The following is a 23,740-nucleotide window of genomic DNA, read 5'->3' on the forward strand; positions in this document are numbered from 1 at the left end:
TTGTTTTTAGAAATTATTGACTGATGCTGCCGGTATATGATGCACTTAAGAAAATACAGTGCCCCCGCAACAACACTGTAATAGAATAAGTACTGCAGGGTTGCTCAGTGGCATTGTAGTACATTTCCTTTCTGTTTAATGTGCACTTACCAAACATTTTCCATTTAAATGAAAGAAACAACTGGAAAGTCTGACAAAATATTAATTTATGTGTAAGTAAAAAAAAACACTACAACTAGATAGTAAAGACTGTACCACATGTTGTGCCCCACATTCTTGGCTGTACAGACTGTGTGGAATTGCTGCATTGGCTTTATGTTAATAGCCCTTTTTGTATCTCAGCTAGATCCCTCTTTGTGTTTATTTTCAGTAGTCATACAGAACAGCAAACACTATACAGTATTGTGGTCAGATGGTCTTAGCATCTGGCTGTAGAGCTCCATGTTTTAATGTGGATCCCATATGGTGTTCGAGCTCATAAAGTCCAATTAAGTGTTCTTGCACTTTAGGTAAAAAGCTGTTAATTATTGCCAAATCTACACTTTCTCCTTGAGTCTTTGTACTCATTACTCACTGTCAAGCCATGGGGAGCATGCCAATAATTATGCGGACGGACTGGCAAGTAGGCAGGGAGGTAGACAGAAGAATAGCACAGCAGGGAAGTGTTTCAGTCAGCTGCAGATAGACAAGTAAGCAGGATGACAGCATAGAGATTGGTGGGACACACAGACAGGTACAAAAGACGACTGGGAGTGGTGGTGATGGAGATATGGAGACAGAAGGTTTTTCGCAAATCATAAAATGCTCCATATTCACAACACGTGAGGAGGAGAAAGTTGCTCACCCTTTGATGTTCAAATTATTTAAAGGTGAGGAAGAACCATTTTAACACACTGCCTTCATTGCGGGTTTATCTGTGAATGCGTACAAAAACACCAACAATAGCTCTCCGTACAGCTGCCCTCCTTTTCCAAGAAAAGCGGAAATCAATTCTGTGTGTAAATATATGCATGTTAGTGTGTCTGTGTGTGTTTACATTACATAAAACGGAGAACATTGTTTGCTTTGAAGTTACTCAGCTCAGGCTTCAGCAGTGCACTTCACCTCTATCTTACCCTTCCCCTCTCTCTTTCTACGCTCTCCCCTCTTTATTCCGTAATTCTGGTTTACTCTTTTAAACCCTTCCTTGGGTCTCCGCCTTCCTCCATCTTTCAACTAACGTCTTCTGCTATCTACATTCTCCTTCTACGTCTTTTCTCATTTCCCTCCCTCCCACATCTCAATCTTTCCACTCCTGCACATGTCATCGTAATTTAAAGATAGGCAGCTGCACGCCAGCAGAATATAACACCACCACCGCCACCAGTCACTTACATCACCAACATGATAATGTGAAGCTGAAAACTCGCCGCCTTTACATGGTTGGTAATGAGCAGATGTTGTGGAGGGAGCTGCTCAAACATTCTGTGTTAAATTAGTCATGAATACTGCAATATTATCCACAATTTCTTTTTCTTTCAACATGAAGAATCTTGAAAATGATGGAGGAATGACATGTAGAAAAGATGGACAGCTCGAATCAGACAGAATTATGAATTATACAGCGTAGCTTGCTGATGTTGCTGCTTCTCCTGATAGGTTTGTTTGAAATCAATTTATGTATTTAAGCCCGTCTTACTTTTTATATTAGAGAGAGTATAATGGAGAGGATCAACTTTTTTGGGGGTGTGTGTTGGGATATTGGTAATCAATACTCTCGTAATGCATCTTGGCATCAAATTATGCATTTATTTAATTTTGTTTCTCGTGATCATCAGCATTATTGTTCCTCCCTCTGTGCTTCTGTGCCATGCCAGCACGAATATTCAACCACAACCATCAAGGCAGCAGGTTTTCAATCTACAGGAGCCCCGCTGGTTTCCGTTTTACCCAGTTACAGTATCTGACTGATTAACTGATAAGCTGCAATAGGCAAGCTAATAGGATAGAGAACCAGCATTGTTCTTGCTGCTGAAGTACAGTGAGGTATTATACCAGTATAACTGGTGGTGGTGTCCACCAGAATTACCTGTGAGATGTAGTCTCTCATCTCAGCCAGCCACTTAATTAACTATGCAGGCCCACAAATACACACACACACACACACACACACACACACATATAATTTCCTGGGATAGCATTTGTTTGCTTTCATTTGACGGTTTTGGAGAATCTGGCCGGCACAGATGTCCGCCTTGGCACGCAAAGAGTACCGCCAACATTGATTGGACCTGATCGGCAGGCGAATGAGGGGGGGCAGCATAAAAGGTTGGAGAAAAAACTGAGAGGAAGATGCAGTCCTGCCACGTGCTGTCCATTTCTTTTTAAATGGAGAAACTATCCAAAACCCAATCAAACTAGAACATACAGTGTATTTTATTTAATGTATTATATTAATCAGTAAGTGGGAAAGAAACAGAATATGTGCTTTAGTTGGAAACACTTTATAGAAACGTTTAGCAGCTTTATTAAGTCACACCTGCCCAGGTGACATTGCCAATGCTGTCTAACTTTGTCACTTTAGTAATGGCTTGAGCTCATTAACAGATGGGACTGCTTCCTGTGGAGTTACAGATGTGTATTCATGTGTTGGCAGGGTCTCTCACCACCCTGCTGTGACAAGGTCGGTGCCCCGCTGTTTCCGGGTGCACTATTGTGTCTGGTGCTAATCCCATTTGTATCATCATGCTTGATATTTGCTACTGGACACCTTGCTGATCATGTCAGTTTGGTTGAATTAAGCAGTGTGTGCCACCAGTATCAATAATCCAAGGGTGCTAACTACCTCAGTGTTGCTGAGTTTTATCTGCTGCTGAATGAACTTTCTGTTGATTTCCATTGCTGCTTCCAAATAGGTGGACAAACTGCATCTTGTAGCGAGCCACCTTGTGTTGCGAACCTTTGTTTTAGTTTGTAAACTGTCCCAGCATCAACATGTTTTTACGTTCTGGGAATAGTTTTTATTACAAAACTTCATACCTGGCCATACTATGACATTTTTACTGCATACCTACAACATGGTGAAACAACTTCAGAAGAACAAGACTGGGCTGCTGCGTAATCTTTATTATAGCTTAAACATGCAGAAGATTGCACAGATTGCACTACCAGTCACAGCAGCAGTCACAAGCAACATATTTCAGCTTAACAAAAGGACAGTGGATCACAACAATCACGACAATGTAGCTGCTTGCTTCTGGCTGATTTCCCTTTTGATTTACTTCATATATTGCTGATTTAATTATTTGGTTAAGCAGAGTTCAGCTCGTGAAACAGGCTTTTTAGATGTTAGAATTTGGCGTGTGATGTAAAACACTGCACTAAAACCCTTATGACCTCCAAAGAATGAATGACCAAATCACTCATTGTATGATTTTATAGCTTGTTTATTAAATGGAGTGACTGGCCATGCTATCGGTGTAGTGTTCCTCATAGAGAAGTATTATTACTGTGCATTACAGATGACGGAGAGATGATATAGCCAGCCAGTTTTTGTGCTTTGTTATTGATTTACTGTAGCGTTCAGCATGATGCAATACAGTGGCGTCTTGATTCCAGGTTTTCCCCTGAGTGGGTGGGAAGTGATGTAGGGCTGCTGTAAGCCAGAGGTTTACTGGCCACTGATGTCACTTATTGGAAATGGAGGCACAGATGTAAATCAGTGGTGACAGATAATTAGCGTCTTGTGCATTGTATTGTAATGTTGCATGTATGTGTGGAGGAGGGTAGATTGTGTGAAACTGGTGATTTAAACAAAAAGGATGGCTGTATTCTACTTTTCCTCATCTCATGAAAAGACTAACAATAGATGATCCCATTAACAGGTATTGCTTGTGCTGCTTATTCCTCTGAGCCATACACCTCTATTGTTGTCCAAAAACTATTAAAAACACAACAATGAGCCACACCATTGTGCTGAGTGACATGTTAGTTACTTTATTATAGTGAACCTGGGCACAGACATTTGCTTTGAGCCCAGGTGCAAAGAAAAAATACTCACTAGAGTACCAGATATTTCTTGACAACACAACTTCCAGAATAAGAGTTGCCATTGTACGTTGTACTAAATCATGCATATGTAACATCTGTATGTTATTATGTAGCAGATATTTTGAACCTTTATGTTTCAAAAATGTTGGTTGTTGTGGTTTAAGTGGATTAAGTGTGGTTAAGGTTAAGCACAAAAATGCGTTAATGGAAATGCCCAGCAACTCCAGCCATTGCCTAGCGACGATGCTAAGATACATCTTTAACATTCTCCTGCTGTCTTGATAATGTGTAGCTTAGCATTTATCATTTGTGGAAATGTTTGTATGATGGATAAGAGAAAAGAAGAGGACATTTCATGGACATCGAGATATGAAGATAAATAGAGCTTTAAAGGAGAGACGTCGTGGTTTTGACGTAAAATACAAGCATTTGGTGCCACAGTCATGGCTGAAAAAATGCTAGCTAAAAAACAACCGTTATTGATCTTTGTCTTGAACAGTGATCTGCAGTTTAGAAGCGATCTTGCCTGGGTGTTGAACCATCCACTATCCCCTCCTCCTCCTGATGAGAAAACTCAGCTCGTAACATGTAATCAGAGCTATGTCGCTTTATAAACATTGATATGCTACTGTACATATGAAATGTACAAATGTAGCATATGCAGTAGGGCTGCTCAATTATAGAAACTATAATAATCACAATTATTTTGGTCAAAATTGAAATCTCGATTATGCAAACGATCATGCGGCACACCATGATGACATATTGTTTATAGGATGGCATGTCATTTCCGTCTCTACATACATCTCTACATCTCTGTATCGTGCACGGCGGAGTTCGGCCCCGATGCGTACACACACACACACACACACACACGTTCTCACACACACACGCACACACACACAGACCACAGACCGCACGCTGTTTTTGAAACCTTCCGCGATCCCCTGCCCCTCGCATTACTCGTAGTTCACCTACTTTACTGGCTCGTGGAGTGAAAAGAGGAGGGGAGGGGGAGGTACTGCGCATGCGCGGCTTCCTGGTGGGTTTGATTTGCAACACAAGACAACGAGAGTAAACTGACAAGAAGCGCATAATCGTTTTATGTCGATTCATAATCGTCGAAATCCCAAACCGTAATCTAGATTAAAATTCGATTAATCGAGTACCAACATTTTCCTCTGGCGGCTGGACTGTTACTGAACCGTGGCTTCTTGAATAACTTGCTAATAACTGTAATGTCCATTGGTTTCAGAAAATTATCTTATGCTTATTGAATTTAATTGTAAATGTCATCTATTTTTGAATATTTACATTTTCAGTTTGGAAATATATACTTGGGGTGCCAAGGACAGTGAGGGGAAGACAAAAATGTGTTGACAGATTGAATGTTGGTTACAGTCTTTTCATGGGATTTGTCAAGAATAAGAAGACATAGAATTAAGCCTGCCTCATACTTTGACACCAAGAAATTTGGTCCATGATTGTAATATACTTGCAATTGATTAAAAACTGGTCACAGGCCTTCAGTTATAACACCTTAACATTGTAGAAGTTTCTTCTCTGAGTGTAACCCTAAGACCACAGGGCAGGAGACATGGAGGAAAATCATTAATGCAAAGCATGACAAGACAACTGGCAGAGAGGAAGGGATCACTGAGATAGAGTGACTGCATAGGAGAGGTCACTTACTGTGGATTGAGAGAGAACTAGAGGTGAGATAGCAGCAGCAGCTCCACAGCTCAGCCCATCCTCCCCATGACAGTGCAGCGTTACGTGCTGCCTCTCCGCTTTGTCGTCAGAGCAGCCCCAGCCTCCCACCCGCGCACAACTCCTCTCCGCTCTGCACCAGAAAGGAGCATCCTCTCCTCTACGCCCTCCCTCTCTTTCGTATCCTCTCTCTCCCTCTCTCTCTCCCTGGCAGTTGGCGTGTCCTCAGAATGAGGTTAGCAGCACCAGTAGCAGCAGCAGCAGCAGCATTAGAAAGAGACAGCAGAGCCACAGTTACTGCAGCGACCAGGAGAGGCTGTCCTTCAGCCGTGCACCATCTTCCGCTGCATTCACCCCTGCCCTGAGAACGCAACGCTCATCCTTGTGCTCTCTTTCTGTGTGTCTCTCTCTCTCCTCCACCCTCACCTTCTGTCCTTTTTGAATTCATCTCTCGAATTCATCCCTTTCTCCCTCTCCCTCCCTCCCTCTCTCTCTCTCTCTGTAGCAGTGATGGGGAAGACCACCATGTAGAGACGGAGAGGCAGCGGAGGCAACAGCAGAATAGCAGCAATGGGAAGCCACACATGGAGCGGGTCTGGACTGCAGCCGTGGTGAGCCTGAGACCAACAGGACTTGCAACCACCATCATTGCCCTTCTCAGGACCTGACCACTGGGGCTGTCCAACGCTCACCTGGATGCTCCCCACTTGTGTGTCGTCATCCCCTCCTCTCCTCGTTCTCTGCTGCTCTTTCTCCTCTTCTTCTGTTTCTTCTCTTTGATGGTTTTGGGTCTGCCATTATCTGACAGTCTCCCCTGAAACGGAGAAGCAGCTCATCGATTGATGCCCACGGATTTTTCCCCCCTTTTTAATCTCTCTCTCTGCCTACTTTACCTGCAAGTGGCATTCTTTTTTCCCTGTTTTGGTTGCTGTTGCTTGCTTGATACCTATTTTGGATTTTTTTTTGGGATGAGACTGAGCTCCTCTCTCTGTTGTGCAAGCTTTTTGATTGATCTATAAGCAATAACAAACACTTATCTAACTGACTTGACTAGCTGACATCATGGGGGACATGTCCAACAGCGATTTTTATGCCAAGAACCAAAGAAACGAGGGCAACCATGCGGCAGGCTTCGGCTGCTCGCTCATGGAGCTGCGCTCGCTCATGGAGCTGCGTGGCACAGAGGCGGTGGTCAAGCTCCAGGAGGACTACATGGGCGTAGAGGGACTGTGCAAACGACTGAAAACCTCACCCACAGAAGGTAAGTCTCAGTTTTTGTCTGTGTACATGCTTGGGTGTGCATATGAGTTTGTGTGCACCGGTGTGTATCTAATGATCTTGAGGAATGTGTTTAAAGACAGTATGTTGAACCGGTCACAAGATTGATGCTAGACTTTCATTGTATCAACTGTTAGTTTGGATGTGAATCATTATTTACTGGGTTATGGGTTTAATTTGTTATAAAAAACCCTAGTAAAAGCACAGACATGCACAAACCTTTTAAAGCACCTGGAGAAATGCGTAAGCACAGCATCAGAACAGCAGTCAGGGGAGGGAGTCCTGTTTGAAGGGACTAATGAAAATTCTTCGCAGCATGTTAGTGTTCGGCCTGCTTAGTATGCATTGAAATCTCTCTGGACAGTTTAGCCTCCTTCACTCTCAAGTCCCCCCACCCTCCCTTGTCATTCTCCCATCCCATCAGCCAATCAGCTGTAGCCTTATTGAGGAGCAGGTCTCTAGGGCAATACAGTAAAGGTTTTGGCCACGTGGGATTTGCTGTTTCGTCTGCACATATGGACTGGGCACGAGTGGAATGAGAAAGCACAAAACACAATGACAGTAATAATGAATAGGAAACAGGTACGCGACTGTTTCCTATTTATGTATTTTCTGTGAAACTATTTGAAAATACAGTTATTATTTCATGTCTGCAGTGCAAATGCCAGATATTTCCTTTCTCTGTTTTTAGGTGTAGGTTGGTTTTGGTAAAACATCATGACAGGCTGTCTGCAGGTCCTTAAAATCGCAAAATGTCTTGAATCAGCCATTAAAAGTCATTAAATAGTTTTAAATTTGAATTGGCACATTTGATCTAATTTTAATTTATTCATCTTTTAGTTTCTTCAAATTAGTCAAGCTCTTAAACCTACAACTACACCTAATGCTGTCTTTTTACCTTATACTGTACTTACCTGTTGGCAAAATGTAGATTAATCTAACTCATTTTAATAACCATAATTCTGCATAAAACCTACCTCTGCATGGGAGGGAATACTTACTACTTAGGTTTTTACTTATCTTCAATTCTTGAATAAGAAAGAAGATGATTTATCCAAAAATCAGTGTAAAATATGGTTAAAAATGACCTTGAAAATGTCTCGAAAGCATTAATTTTAAGTGTCTGGCACACTTAAACACCTTGTATGAATCCCTTTACATGCATTTTATCACTTACCCACCTAAGTTATGTTACACATCCTCTTCAGGATATTAAAATATTCATGCAGACATCTAATGTTAAACAGCTCAGCCTACATATTACATAGGATTAGAATTTTTTGTTGCTTCATCCCCAGCTGCAGCACAGCAAGCATACAAAAAAGAGACCTCTCTAATGGCTTCATCTGTGTCTTGAATATTTATAACCGTATTGAAATCATCCACCTCCCCTGATGTAGGGATCATTGATCAGTATTCATGTAGCGTCACCTGTGTGACATCAGAGGTAACCTGTAACCTTATAGGCTGATAGTCAGAGAAGATTGTGTTCCCTGGTCCTCTCATCCAATAGCACCACTTCTAGGTCAGCTGGTGGTAATACCTGCGGCAAGACAACGGCAGAGTAAACTAGATAAACCCAGAGAATGCTCAGAGGCACAAGAGTTGAATTAAGAGTGAATACAGAGCAAATTGAATAGATTGATAGAATAAAGGCACTGACGAACACTAACTCAGATAAGGGATGCCGTGCCTGTTGCTCGTCACCATATTTGCAACATCAGTGTGAAAGAATGCCTGCAGTGTTATAGCGACACAGAAATGAAACTGAATTTGAACTAGCAATAAAAATTATCATTGCAGACATAAAATTATAATTTCATTTTCCCATTCTCATGAGCATCCTGATTAGATACAAGAACATTACATTTTATCAGTGCGCTAAACACTAACTCAGGATCACAGCCTGCAGACTTGCAATAAAACTAAAATGAGTGTAATTAAACTCACTGTATAGAAACAGTGATAGTGTCATTTTTAACATGCTTTTTGTTATGGGGAATCTGATTTGTTGAACCTTTCACCAGCACAACCGTATGTGCAACATTATCTCTGACACTTCAGAAAAGCACCGGACACCAAACAGACATAAAAAGATAATGGTGACAAAGGCCGACTGTTACTGCGCCTTACGTCACCTGTTTCTTGGCCAAAAAGTTATTCTTGAACATACCGCAAAAACTACAGCCAGCAGCCAACAAGCACATACGCTCAACGCCTGCGTGAGAGGAAATAACTCTTAATACCAGCAGGTAGCTCTAGTGTTCGTTAGAGTTGCACAATGCAGTAAAAAATGTACCTTCATCACCATGCACATTATGTCACAAAAAACAGTATGAACTGCAGTAAATAGTATATTTACATGTGCCATGCATTCACACGCTACTTGTCATTTTAAAACGGTGGCCTTGGGTGACTTCAGGCCTACTAATTTTGAAAGTATACCTCATGTCACAGAAACCACTGAGAATCAAACTTGTGTTTTGGATGTTCTTATCATACTGTTTGTGATGTGCCCATGGTCGTCTAGTGACTTATCCAGGGTGTGCCCCGCCTCTTGCCTAATGTCAGCTAGGATAGGCTCCAGCCCTCCTGTGACCCTTAACAGGTGGTTATGGAAAATGAATGAATGAACGAATGAATGAATAAACTCGTATGTGTCGCGGATTTTTTGTTCTGGTGCACAACACAGATCTGACATCTGTCCGCCCGCCCACCTGTCCTTATCTGAAGCCCGGTGCGCCACTGTTTCCCGATAAAAGCTTCAGGGTGGCGTGGACATCCCGGGGACCACCATTAGACAATAACTTTGTATTTTAAGGCTCAGAAAATGTACTCGAATTCATGAATATGTAGTGTATTGTGACAGACATTCCTGTTATCTACGTCTGCTGTGACAGCAGATGCGGTATTCATTCATGTCAGTAACGATGATGCTTTGCCATTCAGGGGAAGCGCCATGTTTCTTTTTCCCCTGATGATGCTACATTGTGGTAATGTGACTGTACTACTGATGGATACTGCACTGACTCAAGTCAGTGATGACCCAATAATGTTTTACTGTCCAGGGGACACTTTGGATTGAAAAAAATGTTTTTACAGGCGGCCACCGTTTTCTTACCATACATGTCAAGACTAGTTTTGTTCCTGTTGTCGCCCGTTTTATTCATAGTCTCAAAAAGTGAAAAGAACTCATAAAAACTTCTCTAAAAATGAAAGAGAATCAGCACATTTATCCAAAGGAACTATTAAATCTATACAGTAATTTATTTAAACTTTTATTGATTATCCAAAGAAATTCTATTTTTATGGGATTTTCACAAATTACAATCATGTATCAACAGTGATTGACCTTATACTGGGTAGATGAATCTGTTGCTCTCTAAACTCAGACCAACATGTGACACTTCTGTGTTTTTGTACATAGACTGTATATAAATATTCCAGTGCAGAGGAACCATTTCACATAAAAATACATTAGTTTAATACTACAATTTATCAAAAACAAAAATTTAATTGGGGGACCCACTCAAATGACCACCTGTTGGTGCCGTGGACTCACCACATTGAAAACCTATGAACATTACTGCATTTCATTTTTTTCTAATTCAGTGTGTATAGGCTAGTCACTGTCTGGAGTCTGTATTGGCAGTGCAAACCTATCTATCACGAGTCATATTGTCATCACAATATTCAACAACATGGTAGCTTATCACACATTTTCCCTGATATCGTGCAGCCCTAGTATTTGTCATTTAAAGAGAATGCAGAAGATGGACAGAAGGGATTAAAGAGGTTAGCCAGTTAGCACATGAACCACACAACTAGATTTTAATAAAACAAATGATATTTACTGTGCACCCACAAACAACAACACAAACAGTTTCTGCTAAAGACCTCAATGGCTAAAAGAAGTCGTACCTTCATAACATGTTTGTTTTGATCTTACAATCCCTTGACTTAAATCGTTTGTTTGTTTACTTCCCTCGACTTCTGTTACTTTTCTTGTGCACTGAGCCAAACTGCCAAAAAGCAGCTGACTGGTGCAGGACACGACACAAAAAGTAGGACGACAGACGGTCACAGACGGCCTGACATTGACAGACGGCCGACTGACTGCGTCAGGGCCCTTACACGTAAAACACGTATTTACTTGATGTAGCTCATTTAAAACATTGAAAATTCTTATATTAAATGTGTACCAGTGTATTTTCATATTTCAATTTAAGACTTCCATCATGACACATCCTCTGGATCGCAGTGCAAAATTGTAGTTCCTCCTTTCTTGATATGCTCAATGGGTAAAATAAAAATAATAAAAAGATAGAAAAAAAATGAAAAAATACTGTATGTGGTTCTGAGGAGCAATTCTGAGTGTATGTAAATACAGATTCTCTGCAGGGTTTTTCAAAACACTACAATACAGTCTTAAATATGTGGGACCCATTAATTATTTTGGGACTTAATTGCATTTTAAAGAAAGCATTGTGTATCTTGTGTGGCACTCAGTAATTTTTGGATAAATGAGATGTGTTGACACTTTCGATGGGTAGATCCATGTAACAAGTTTGCCATGTTTTGGTGGAAATCTTGCCCTGGTGCTAACAAGCAGGATGCTCCTCCTCTCACTTCCATTGTTATAATTATTAATTGTTATGATGAATTGTTTGTCTCTCACTGGAACATTTACTTAGTGGAAACAGAGTAATGGTATCTGGTGCTATTTGCATTAGTGATCCCAGGTGCTTCTATGTTTATGCTGTGTGGGTCCCCTGTTGTCGTTCGAGGTTGCTCCACAGAACATATGCTACCTCTGAAATATGATCATGGTAATTATCCTTGAAGGTATTCTGTATGGCTTGCTGTCATCATGTGTGCTATGTGTATGTGTCCCAGGGGACTGTATTTGATGGTAAGAGGCCCTGAGCACAGTTGACCTATTAGCCTTGTATACTGTGGCCTATACCAGCCCATTCACATGATACTAACAGTTCATGAATGGCTTTCGCCCATTATACAACATAAATACATAATGGCTCTGTAAGTATGGAGATGCAACCACTGAAGAGGTTGCACTCTCAACCACATGCATTTAGATACAGCAGGCTCTTGCCACATCATTGCTACAGTACATTAACCAAAAAAGGCACTAATAATGGCCCAGGAACAGCAGCAGACATTTTCAGAGGCATTTTTTAAACAATAATTTAATACAGTGTTCCCATGGCTCCTTAGAAAGTCTTAAAATTACTTAAAATAAAATCAAGAAAAATAGGGACATAAATTGTCTTACATTTACCATTAATTTGCAGTAGGTATTAAACTTGTAGATAGTGCATTTAAGGCTGATGGGAAAATTGTCATTCACAGTAGCCTGCAGTAAAACGTTCGATAGCATATATTTATTTGAGTAACTTGATATTAGACAATGAAAGTCTTCCAATTAATACAAATTTTACGTTACTTTAGCCAGGTATATATGTTGCCTGGCTGTGTGCCATGTTTTCATTACCGTCAGTCATGGCTGCTAGCTAGCTAACAAGCTAGAGATGAGCTAAGATGGGGATATGTAAGTTTAATAATGGCAAATGGCTGGAGGAAGATAAGTTTAGGAAGTGGTTAGTGTCAGCAGGAAATGAAGCCAGGTGTAATTTTTTCGTAAAAGACTTTCGCATTTGTGTGGTTTTCAAAGGCTTGTGCATTCTCTTTTCAGCTCTTTGGCTTGGGACAAGCTGTTCTGAGGACTTTTATCATTAAGCTCATCAGTGTGCTTGATGTGTTCTCTGATTGAACAGTTAAGTTTTGTTTTTTGGGGGGTCCTAAACTATATTTACGGTAGGCCTTTAAATGAATTTGACTGTTAAATGGCGCAAGAACCCTGCAGAAGGAATATAAGTTATATGTGACTGAATGTTAGACTATCCAGTACTCACTGCATCTCCAAGCAGAGACGTTGGAGAATACATGGCTGAGGACTGCTACAACAGCTCCCACACACAATACACATTATGCTTACGATAGCTATAAAGAAAACTGAATGACATTATCAATCTAAACATTTAAGTGCTAAAAGAAGCTCATTTCTTCAGGCATTAATCATTGTCTAAGGTTTCATGACCCCGGTGGATGAACAATTTTCTGAACCCATAGTGGAGGAATGTTCTACATAAAGTGAGGTTAAAACATAAATATCACATGAGAGGATTTTTTTTTAATCAAATCCAAATTGCAGATACCTTTTAAGATGAAGATGATGACATGAATGGGGATTAGGTGGCACATCTAATTCTGTAACGTGCTTGGATTCTCTGTTTCATACCCTCCCAATTTCTCAGTAGCTGCTTCTGTGTACTGTATATCTGCAACCAGGATGTAGTTAACTATGTGTGGCCTTGTAGGTGACTGTGGGGTGAAGAAGCTAGCGTTTCCTTCAGGCAGCCAGCGGGTGAATGGCATGAGTCATTCAGGGGCCAGATGGGATGTCAGGCTACAGCTTAGTTTACAAGCAAGGGCCCTGCTTCTCTAGAGATAGGAGGAAAGACATTTGTTGGGTGCTCACAGTGTAGCTATTTTCTGTACTGTAGACTGTCGAGAGTCGCAGCACATCGGTGGATCCTCGTATCCTGGTACGGAGCAAGGAATTGTATGAGAGAGAGCTCAGGGCAGAGCCATTCCTTGAGGGTCGGGAGGATGAAGAGATGCTTGGGGCATTGATAGCCTTTGATGTTGTGAGAAAGGGAGGGCAGGAGGGTACTTGATGAGACCATGCGGGAAAGAGGAGTAAATATAGATGCGTGTGAAAACCACATTATATGCAAAGAGTCTGTCTACCTCACAAAACTATGGTGGTAAGCTTTTCAGACAGTTCAGATCTGACTGCAGATTTGGGTAAAATAACCCAATATTGGAAATTAATGTTTTAAACATGCACAACTATAAGCTGAATTTGATATAGTACTAATCAGTTTTGGGATTTTTTAACAGAACACCCACCAGCACCCCTAAAAGATTGGCCTCATAAATGTCATAGTCGCCTTTTTATAACTTCCAGTATTCCATCTGTGGAGCTGTCCATCAGTATGACTTTACACACCAAGGTGATGGAATGAAACGCTGTCTTATGCATGCTGAGGATAGATAGCACCAAATATAGTTAGTACAGCAAGAACTCTGAATAGGTAGTAGGAATTCAATCCCAGAGTAAAATTCAGCAGTTTTTCTTTTAAATAATTTATTCTGTAGCCAGCCTGGGATTTAGCTATTTTATTTCCAACTAACCAGCCAGAATACATTGATTTCATATCCTCACTCTCACCCCTTTTTTTGAGTAATATTTTTTCTTTGTTCTCTACAATATCACCACTTCCCATTTCAGTCTTCTTACTACCTCCATCTTCCCCCTCACCTCCCCTTGGCCTCAGTTGCACTGAGGCACTTAACCTCCACCACCTACAAATCACCCTTGACATCACCTTCCCCCAACCTCTAGAGACAGTTTTAAACCAGTGGTATTTAATGAAGTCCATAACAGATGTTTACCAGCATCTCAAGCACACCAAAACTAATCTAAAATGTAATGATCTCCAGTCTAATATAAACACATATACCTTAAATGTATATCTGTCATATCATCTACTCTGTATCCTGACTAGCAAGAGACAATAATTGTCTATGCCAGGTTAATAATTTTGACAACTTCACCTCCTGTCTCCAATCCACCTGTTTTTCTCCTCCTCTTCATCTTTTCAGATTGTTCAGTGGGAACATTTATTTTAGACTTGCATACCTCTGAAAGTAAGAGCCCCTTTTGTTTTCCGTGCAGACAATGGCAGGTTGTTCAGGCTTCAGTGGGCATATCACAGTTAATGATCAGTACCAAAAAATGAGCAACTGTGTAAGAAAATATCTGGATCTTAGAAAAAAGGTATTAGGTACAAGCCTGTGCACGTATGGACAGAAGATAATTACGACTCCCATAGAAAATTAAATCGACAGATTCTGGTTCACTTTTGATCAATTTGATGCTTCGTTCTCAACTGAAACAACAAAGCGTTTTTAATTATCTTCAGGTGTGATTCACGACTGACTGACCTCTTCTCCATAGCAACAGTAGCAGACAATGATGGGTATTGGAAAATAGAAAAGAATATTATTTCACAAAAAAATTTAATTAATAAAAATGACGGCCATAACATACAGAACTGTTACATAATTGCACTCATTCAGTTTCTTGCCGGATGTTAGATAAAAAGATTGACACCTCTCTCCTGTAAAGATGTGGCATAGGTCTTTTCATCTAACTCTCGGCAAGAAAGCCAGCGTACTGTGTTTGATTTTTAAATGTCAAAGCTTTAAAAGAAAACTTAAAAAATGGCAAAAATATTTCCTCTCACTTCACAACTGTATTATGGATGTCCTTCTCCTTCTTGTCCCCTCCAGACCTCCTCCTCATCAACCCTTCCACCTGCCCTTCCTCTCCGTCTCTACCTCCCATTCCTCTGTCTCACCACACCTTACCTCTCCTCCATTCTCCCTCCCTTGCTCCCATTTCTATTTCGGTGTGCTGGTCGGTCGCTGGTATCCCAGTGGGCCGGTGTACAGCGTAGCCTAAATAGACCTGCTCCACATGTATAACCTTCATCATCTCTCTCTTCTGCTCTCACTTCTTTCATTGAGTTAGTAACAATGCAGTACTGTTGGAAAAGTAGCACACCATTTCTAAACTTCCTTTTGTCCTTAATCCATGAAAATATATATTGCCAGTCTGTAGACTTGATTTTCGATTCATATTATACCTTTGACCAAAACAGTCATTTTGGCACTGGACTGATTCACCTCTGTTAACATAGAGCACAGTGGACTTTGACAAGTGGGAAAAAATGTCTTGCAGAAATGCAGGTGACCATCGGTAGGTTGAAGAGAGTTGTGTTCATAGCAGATCTCTGGGGGGAATGTCCTGCATTGCTATTTGTGGCAGTAATGACAGTGGTGGATGGTGGCCAGAACATCATACATGATGCCCGTGTTTGTCATGAAAGGATCTTTGTGGTGGTTCTTGAGTTAACAGTCCTCTCACTGAGGGTTAACACTTGACTAGTTTATCCAAATGGGGTTATATACCACACATACACAAACACACACACATCATAGGGTCTCACATACTGTATGAATCTATTGATCTGTAACAAATGATTTGTATGCGCACATCCATTCTTCTAGTGACATTGCCTTGATGTCAAGGACACAGATGTTATGATGTGTATGTGTTGCATTGGCAGAAATTGTAGACAGAGAACACAAAAGAAAAAAAAATGTAGGCGTAGCAGGAAAAGGACAGATGTAGGAAACATTTATAACATCTTTCTACTTCTGAAGAGAAAAGAGTAGAAGTGCTGTTGGGTCTTAGTAGTAGTCACATATAGGTCTTCTTTGGATACCTCTAGTGCACTGTGTTTATTCCATCTTGTGAAGGGCCCATTGCATGAGTGAAGTGTACTCTCAATCCAAAAATATAACCTTTTACTTATCTTCCTTTTTTCTATTCCGCGGTTGCGTTCTTTTGCACATATAGACAGGAGGGGCCCATGGAGGCCAACACTAATGATGTTTATCCTAAATAAGAGCAATGATAACCGCATTTGTCTTGAACCAAACATTCACAGTTACACAGTCAAACAATAAAACCATTAACAATAGCAAAATCTCCTGAAAATTATATGAGTTTTGGTTTTGGTTTTTGTCTAAAACCATTGTGAGAGAAAAAAAATGCAAGCGGCCGGCCACATGACCAAAGAAATTTACTAATCTAAACAATACAGGGGTTCATAAAACATAGCATCAAAACAGTGCCATGCTACCATTAATCTTCCTATCTTAGTCGCTATGTTCTGTACAAGAGACAACCTTCAGGGCTGAAAAATGAAGCCAGGACAAAAGTGCCAAAAACTGCAATTTCCTGAACGGCCCTCGAGTTTGGCTCCAAAAACAGGTCACTCCCCATAGACCCCAATCTTAAAATGCTCATCTTAGCAAGAGTGAAAACATTGAATTTCCTCTCAGGGGGATTAGTAAAGTGAATCAACTTAAACTTAAACTTAACAGCAGAAATGAACGTGTTTGTAACCTGGTAAAAAAAAATAAAAAAAATGGGTCTCTATAACTAATTTTCCCATTCATGACAACTGTATCAGGGGGTCGAACTTTTATATAACCCACCCACTTACATTTTATTCAGGATTAAAGTTGATCACAATTAAGGATGTGGCTGCTTTGCATGACAGGCCGTCTGCTCTGCATCACCTCGCTCCTTCCCAGCGTCAATTCTGGCTCCAAAACTCCAAGATGGCAGCAGGCAAAATGCCACACTTAAAGCTTCAGAACTGGAGTCCACAAACCAATGGGTGACGTCGTGATGGCAGCATCCATTATTTTTTCCTGCTCCCATGACGAGGCCATTATGAATTCTTTACATAACTCAGGAAACTCTTTGCCCCACTCATCTTTCATCCACCTCTTCCTACCTTTGCTCTATCTCCTCTCTCTGACTGCAGTGTTTGGTTGGAACACCTCTCCTGTTCTCCTATTTCATCTCCTTTCTTTCTCATTTTCCTCCATTCACACCCACCTCCTCCCTGTTTTCCTTCTAATCTTTTTTTATCCCTCCCTTAAAATATAGTCCACGTTTCAGTCTGTGTGCTGCAACATTCCTGCACATTCTCCCCTTCTAATCTTTACCCTGTTGTTCCTTCTCCTTCTCTTCTACATTTTCTTGTCTGTTTGTCCCTCATCCCAACTCTCCTTCTTGCTCCCTTTCTTTTCCTCTCTCCTTCCCTGATGAACATACTTATCGCGTCCTCCAGTCGCAGCACCAGGAGCGTGTTCCCCTCTGACGCAGTCTATTTAATCTCTATCCCACAAGGGATCTCTCACATGGAGCAGCCGTCTCTTTAATAAGGACAATTTCTCCTGCTCTGCACCTCCTTCTCCTCCTCTCCTTCTCTCCTCTCTGCCCTCCCCTCTCCTCCCTTCCCCTAGTGGCTCTGTAAAAGGGATAGAAGAGGTAGAAAAAGAGAGGGAATGAAATAGGAGGCAGTGAAGAAGAGAGAGATGGCTCTCAAAGGACATATTATAAATGATACACAGCCATTTTGCTCTGCGAGGGAGCAAAACCCCATCGTGGGCACACACACACACACACACACACACACACACACATATACACACCACTACTCACACAGGTGCTCCTCTGCAGTGTAGTAGCAGTGACCTTGAGGCAGTCCTTAAGCAGTACTGTGGCCCGGTGGTCAATCACTCTGCCATAGCGCTCTACTGTATATGCAATATTAAGAAGATTGACCAGTGAAAGGAATGTGATGAAGTCTTTAAGGACATCTTTGGTATTTTATTTTAACCTGGACCCTACCTTTCCATGTGTTTGTGTTAAAGTGGCTAACGGGAACAATATCTCTCAAAATTGGTCCAGTACTGAGCAACAGGACTGCAGTGAAACCGCTCGGGGCATGTTTGCACTGTCAGTGTACATCCATTGTAAATGTTGTTGTTGTTTTTTTTTTTTACCACTGATGGGCTCAGATCAGTGTCTTGACAACATTTCGGAAAGCATTCCTACAGAGACAGACCTTTTTGTTAAACAGTAAAATCCTTTCTATTTAACCAGCAACAGCCCAGAAATTACTATCGCCACCAGACTCCTTTCACATAAACAGTAATTTTAGTGTTTATAGAATCAGCATATTTTCACGTCTGTGAATTAAGGGTTTATTTAGATAAAGTCTGGTAGGTGTGGCGGCAGTGATTTCTGGGCTGTTTCTAGTTAAACAAAAAGAATCTAACTCTGTTATAAAAAAATCTATCTTTGTAGGGATCCTGTCTATAATGATTTCAGACACTAAGAATAATAATCTGAGCCTACTAGTGGAAAAAACAAGCACTTCTAGTGAATGGACATTGACGCTGCATACATGCCCCAGTGGTTACATTGCAGGTAGTCTTGCGGCTGCAGCTCTCTTACTCAGCACTGGACCAATTTCAGTTTCATTTAATGATTAAAAAATCAGTCATAAGTACTAATAAAATGAAGAGAATATACATTTTTGGTTGCCAGGATGTATACACAAATGTAAAATAAGGATCTATGATTGGTGTATATCCTCTGCCACAGGCCTTTTTACCTTTAATTTTTAATGTGCTATCCATAATAATCTGCAAGCTAGAACTATTGCAAAGATGACAAAGCACTTATTGCCATGCATGTGTAGTTATGTCTTCTCATTTTCTTGGTATGGAGTGAATGTGTTTGTTACACTAAAAGAAACAAAAGCTAGAAGTGAAGTTGATGGACACAACCCCACAAACCTGTTCAATATATTATCCAAATGCTGTGTGTGTGTGTGTGTGTGTGTGTGTGTGTGTGTGTGTGTGTGTGTGTGTGTTTCATTACAGTCTTCCATAGAGATGGACATAACAACAGTGTATTGGTTAAAAGAAACAATGCAGAGTTCTGCTTTAATTAATCACAAAGGGACCAATCCCACACAGTCCCCCTGAATGATTAAGTGTACTAACATATAAATCTGAAAGCTTAATAGTATACTGTAAACTAAAAAAACCTCCACTCTTCATCAATGACTTGTTAACACACGCTGCGGTCTTGATGTCTTGAAATAAGTAAGGAGCCCATGAAAGCCTCTCCAACCTAGCAAGCCAAAAAGATGTTTATTTCATGTAGTTTCCTGTTCATCTGTTAAGCATCAACAAAAAAAAAAAGTATTAACCGTTGATGAAGTTGTTAGTGACAACAGATAAACCCTTTGTATACCTTACTACAAAGTATGCCTTGTTGCAAAGATGTGCCAGTTTTTTAAATGCTGCATAATACAAACAGATGAGCAGGTGTAGGTAAAAAATAATAATGGCATGTGAACATTTCCGCAGGGACGTGTTGTGAAGTGCAATCACTTCACAAATGCTTAGGCTTTTATATGAGGGTTTGATTACTGTCTCTGGAGAAATACAGTCTGGGCTGGTTTCCCAGACAGAGAGAGATTAAACAAGGTTTTGGACTAAAACAAAATTTATATCCATTTGATGTCCACTGAAATGCATCCCCAGTTTAGAGTAAGCCTAATTTTTGTTGAGAAATTGGTCTTGAATGTACAAATTATCTGGAACCTGTACCTTTTTTATCAATAGTGGTGCAGTTGAAAAGCTGGTACACCATATTGATTTCCCTTTTTATAAATATACTGGTTACAATAGAAGGAAATTTAGATGAGCTGGAGAAGGATTTTTATGTGTTAAGGAGTTTGCAGTGGTGAAAATAAGGCTGCAGTTGTATCAGGAAGATGTTCCTCATATTTAATGCATATTAAGTGTCTTTATTTATTTTCCATCTTGTTGTAGATGACATTTGTCAAAACAAAACAACCAGCAGTAATGTGAATGTGTGTATTTATATACTGTATATTGTATGATACTGTACAGTTCTTTTATTGAGGCAGTGAAAACTTTATTCTATTAGATCCCAGCTTGTCAAAGGAACTGTTAGACAGACAGATACTGTATGTTGAAATACACACACATGCGTGTGTGCACACACACACACACACACAAACAAACACATGCGGATGCTGTACATGGCCGGCAGTGAAGTCAGCTGTCCCAAGAGATGCCTGACTGAATTAAGAGAACAGATGCCAAAAACCAGACTCTATTGGCCTGCTCCCATGGAGCCTGGTGCTGACTCACAACAGTATACAGTATGTTTGCCTGAGTGAGTGTATACTATTAGTGTACAGATTGGCACCCAGTAGGCATGACAGAAAATGTAAGAAATAGATGTAGTGATTTTAGTAGATTGTAGATATAAAACTGACTGTAAAAGATACATCTGCCTCTAGGGCTGCCACGATTAGTCGACTAATCGATGACCAATCGACTATTAAAATAATCGGTGACTATTTTAGTAGTCGACTAATCGGGTCATCGAGTCATTTTTCATAGAAAGGTACTATAAAAGTACCCCAAAATACTCTTATTGCAGCTTCTTACATTCAGATATTGGCACCTTTACACACTCTCCCATGACAGTGAACTAAAACCCTTTAGCATGAGTATGAAACAAGACATTAGATGACATTTTGGGATTTGGGCGAGACAGGCTGACATTTTTCAACATTTTAACACATTTTTTGATGAAATGATTAGTCGACTAATGGAAGAAATAATCGACAGATTAGTCGACAGTGAAAATAATCGTTAGTGGCAGCCCTATCTGCCTCCAACAAGCAATGATAAATAACATAACATAAATTTAAACTGTGAACTGTATTTATCTTTAAGGTATACTTGAATTTTAAAAATGATAGTTATTTTAAAAACACTCGGTTGTTACTCAGTTGGCATTACTGAAGTGATTCTAGATTATTGTGATATTATCTATGTCACGTTGATCTTATTCTATTATAATCTAATCCTGTTATTAATATCATTTTTAAGCATGAGGGAACACTATCCTTATTATTTTTTTGCTTCCAGACTACCCTGGTTTTGAAAACATTTGTAATGTAAGCTTTAACATTGTTTTCAAGGCAGAAAATTAAATAAACTCTTTTCATATTTAATCAAAACAAAGGGTGGGGAGGCACCTCAAAATTCAATTTGATTCTGTTTCAGGGGACTACAATGTGATTATAAAATTATTACCAATGCATCTTGATGCATTAAAAACTTTGTTTCCTATACATAATTTATGTGACTACTTCCTGCTTTTAAAACACAGCTCATCTGTATTGATTCATAATTAAAATTAACATTTGAATTACTTGTATTATTTTCCATTAACATAACAGCAGCAGCATGGTGGTGCATTGGTTAGCATTGTCGCCTCACAGCAAGAGGGTTCTTGGTTCGAACCTAGGGCGGAGTTTGCATGTTTTCCCCGTGTCAGAGTAGGTTTTTTCCGGGTGCTCCAGCTTCCTCCCACAGTCCAAAGACATGCAGGTTAATTGATGACTCTAAATTGTCCGTAGGTGTGATTGTGAGTGTGAATGGTTGTCTGCCCTGTGATAGTCTGGTGACCTGTCCAAGGTGTACCCCGCCTCTCACCCAGTGTCAGCTGGAATAGGGCCAGCCCTCCCCACGACCCCCAACAGGATAAGCAGTTACGGAAAATGAATGATTGAATGAGTAACAGCAGTAACAATTGGAAGCCCAGCCGAGCTTAGAATGTAAACGTGATGCACATGGGTAGGTCTGTTACGTTTCACTGTCCAATTAGTTCAGCCGTAAGGAACACACAGCCTGGCATTACAGAATTCTTACAGGTGATCATAATGACGACAATTGGGTTTCAAATTTTCGATTTTTGACTTGTCTGCATTGAGCCATGATCTCTCAAGAGAGAACTGCATACAAGAAAATATTTTCCCCCATTCCTCGTAGTACATTTTGTATCCTTGCTTTTTATTTGAAACTATACATTTTAGTTGACAGTCTTGCAATGTACAATGCGTGTACAGGTGGGTAGTAGTGTCTTGCTCCAGGGCTCTTGAGGGACAGGACAGGTGGTTGTTGAACCTTTGACACCCCACCACTCTACCATCAGACCACCAGACCAGCTCATTACTTTAGTTCCTCCCTGCCTGGAGAATCTGCCCTAAGATAAGTGAATCACTCAAAAATACAGTGGCAGAAACTGACATCTCCAAATGCTTCTCTGTCCCAGGTCGCTGTCATATATCTACATTCAGCCCTTGTCCTCTGAAATGTCCTGAATCTGAACTGGCTGCTGGAAGCCAGGAGTATAGATAGCAAGTTGACAGGCGTGGTGATGCTTTTAGCTGAATATGCAGAGTCCCGGGCTATAACCGGCTTGTTTCTCTCCATGTCAGCTCTTTTCCTGAGTTGACCTCTCTCCTCTCTTTTCTCCCGCTGTGGGGCAGAACAAGGGTGGTACCACGGCTGCCAACACAGACAGACAGCATTTCCCTCTCAAGGGCACATAAACAGATACTGTGTTGTTGGATCAGATCCAGCCCTGCCTTGCTCAAGGGCACAGAGCAGCTGTCTCTCAACTTTGAGTTTACACATAATGTAGAGAATAATCCATAACAGCCCGGCAACAGTAGGAAAGTGGAACAGGAACATGGATACTATCTTCCTCTGACTTCGAATTTTACCTTTGCTGAACCTTTAAAATGTCATGCCTTGCCTATTGGCACAAAGGAAGCAGAGACTAAGCCTGTTTAGTCTTGCCCAGGGGAATAGGGATATGCCACAGATATAGTCACACTTACCCAAGGGCACAGGATCAAAGCACAAAAACCAGACACTGCCTAATGTGCAAACACATCATTTCAGCTTCTACAGTTCACTAATCTACCCCTTCTCTTGTGACAGTGTTAGTCAGCTATTGCAATTTTATCCACTGAATGCATTCAGCACAGCAGCTCTGGATTTAAAGGAATCTTTTTTGGGGAATTGTCTACATAACCTCTGATCAAACCTTCAGTGGTGAAGAAAATATTCAGATACTGTAGTTATTTAAAAGCACAGAGACAACCATGTACATATTTAGTCAGCTAATTGATTAAATGTTACTACCATCGCGAGTTGGCACCAGAAGTGTGTTTAAAAGTCATGGAAACTAGTTGTTATGAGCATCCCTAGTGAAAATGATGAATTATAAGTAAAAGTCATTCAA

At 40.5% G+C, this 23,740-nt stretch overlaps 1 protein-coding gene across 16 annotated transcripts in view; it reads left to right on the plus strand.

The window, feature by feature from the left end:
• The window catches only part of atp2b2 (ATPase plasma membrane Ca2+ transporting 2), a 170,128-nt gene that overhangs the window by 69,369 nt on the left and 77,019 nt on the right, over positions 1–23,740 (plus strand). For 8 of the 16 annotated variants that reach the window (XM_049576082.1, XM_049576034.1, XM_049576047.1 and 5 more), the window contains exon 1: positions 5,845–7,000. In XM_049576082.1, the coding sequence (XP_049432039.1) occupies positions 6,802–7,000 (199 nt within the window). In that variant the 5' untranslated portion in view covers positions 5,845–6,801. Of the gene's footprint in view, positions 1–5,844; positions 7,001–23,740 lie in introns of those variants that run through there. The other 8 variants (XM_049576007.1, XM_049575998.1, XM_049575989.1 and 5 more) reach the window with 6 other exon arrangements.

The sequence above is a fragment of the Epinephelus fuscoguttatus genome, linkage group LG1, assembly GCF_011397635.1.
Source record: "Epinephelus fuscoguttatus linkage group LG1, E.fuscoguttatus.final_Chr_v1".
Taxonomy (NCBI): Eukaryota; Metazoa; Chordata; class Actinopteri; order Perciformes; family Serranidae; genus Epinephelus; species Epinephelus fuscoguttatus.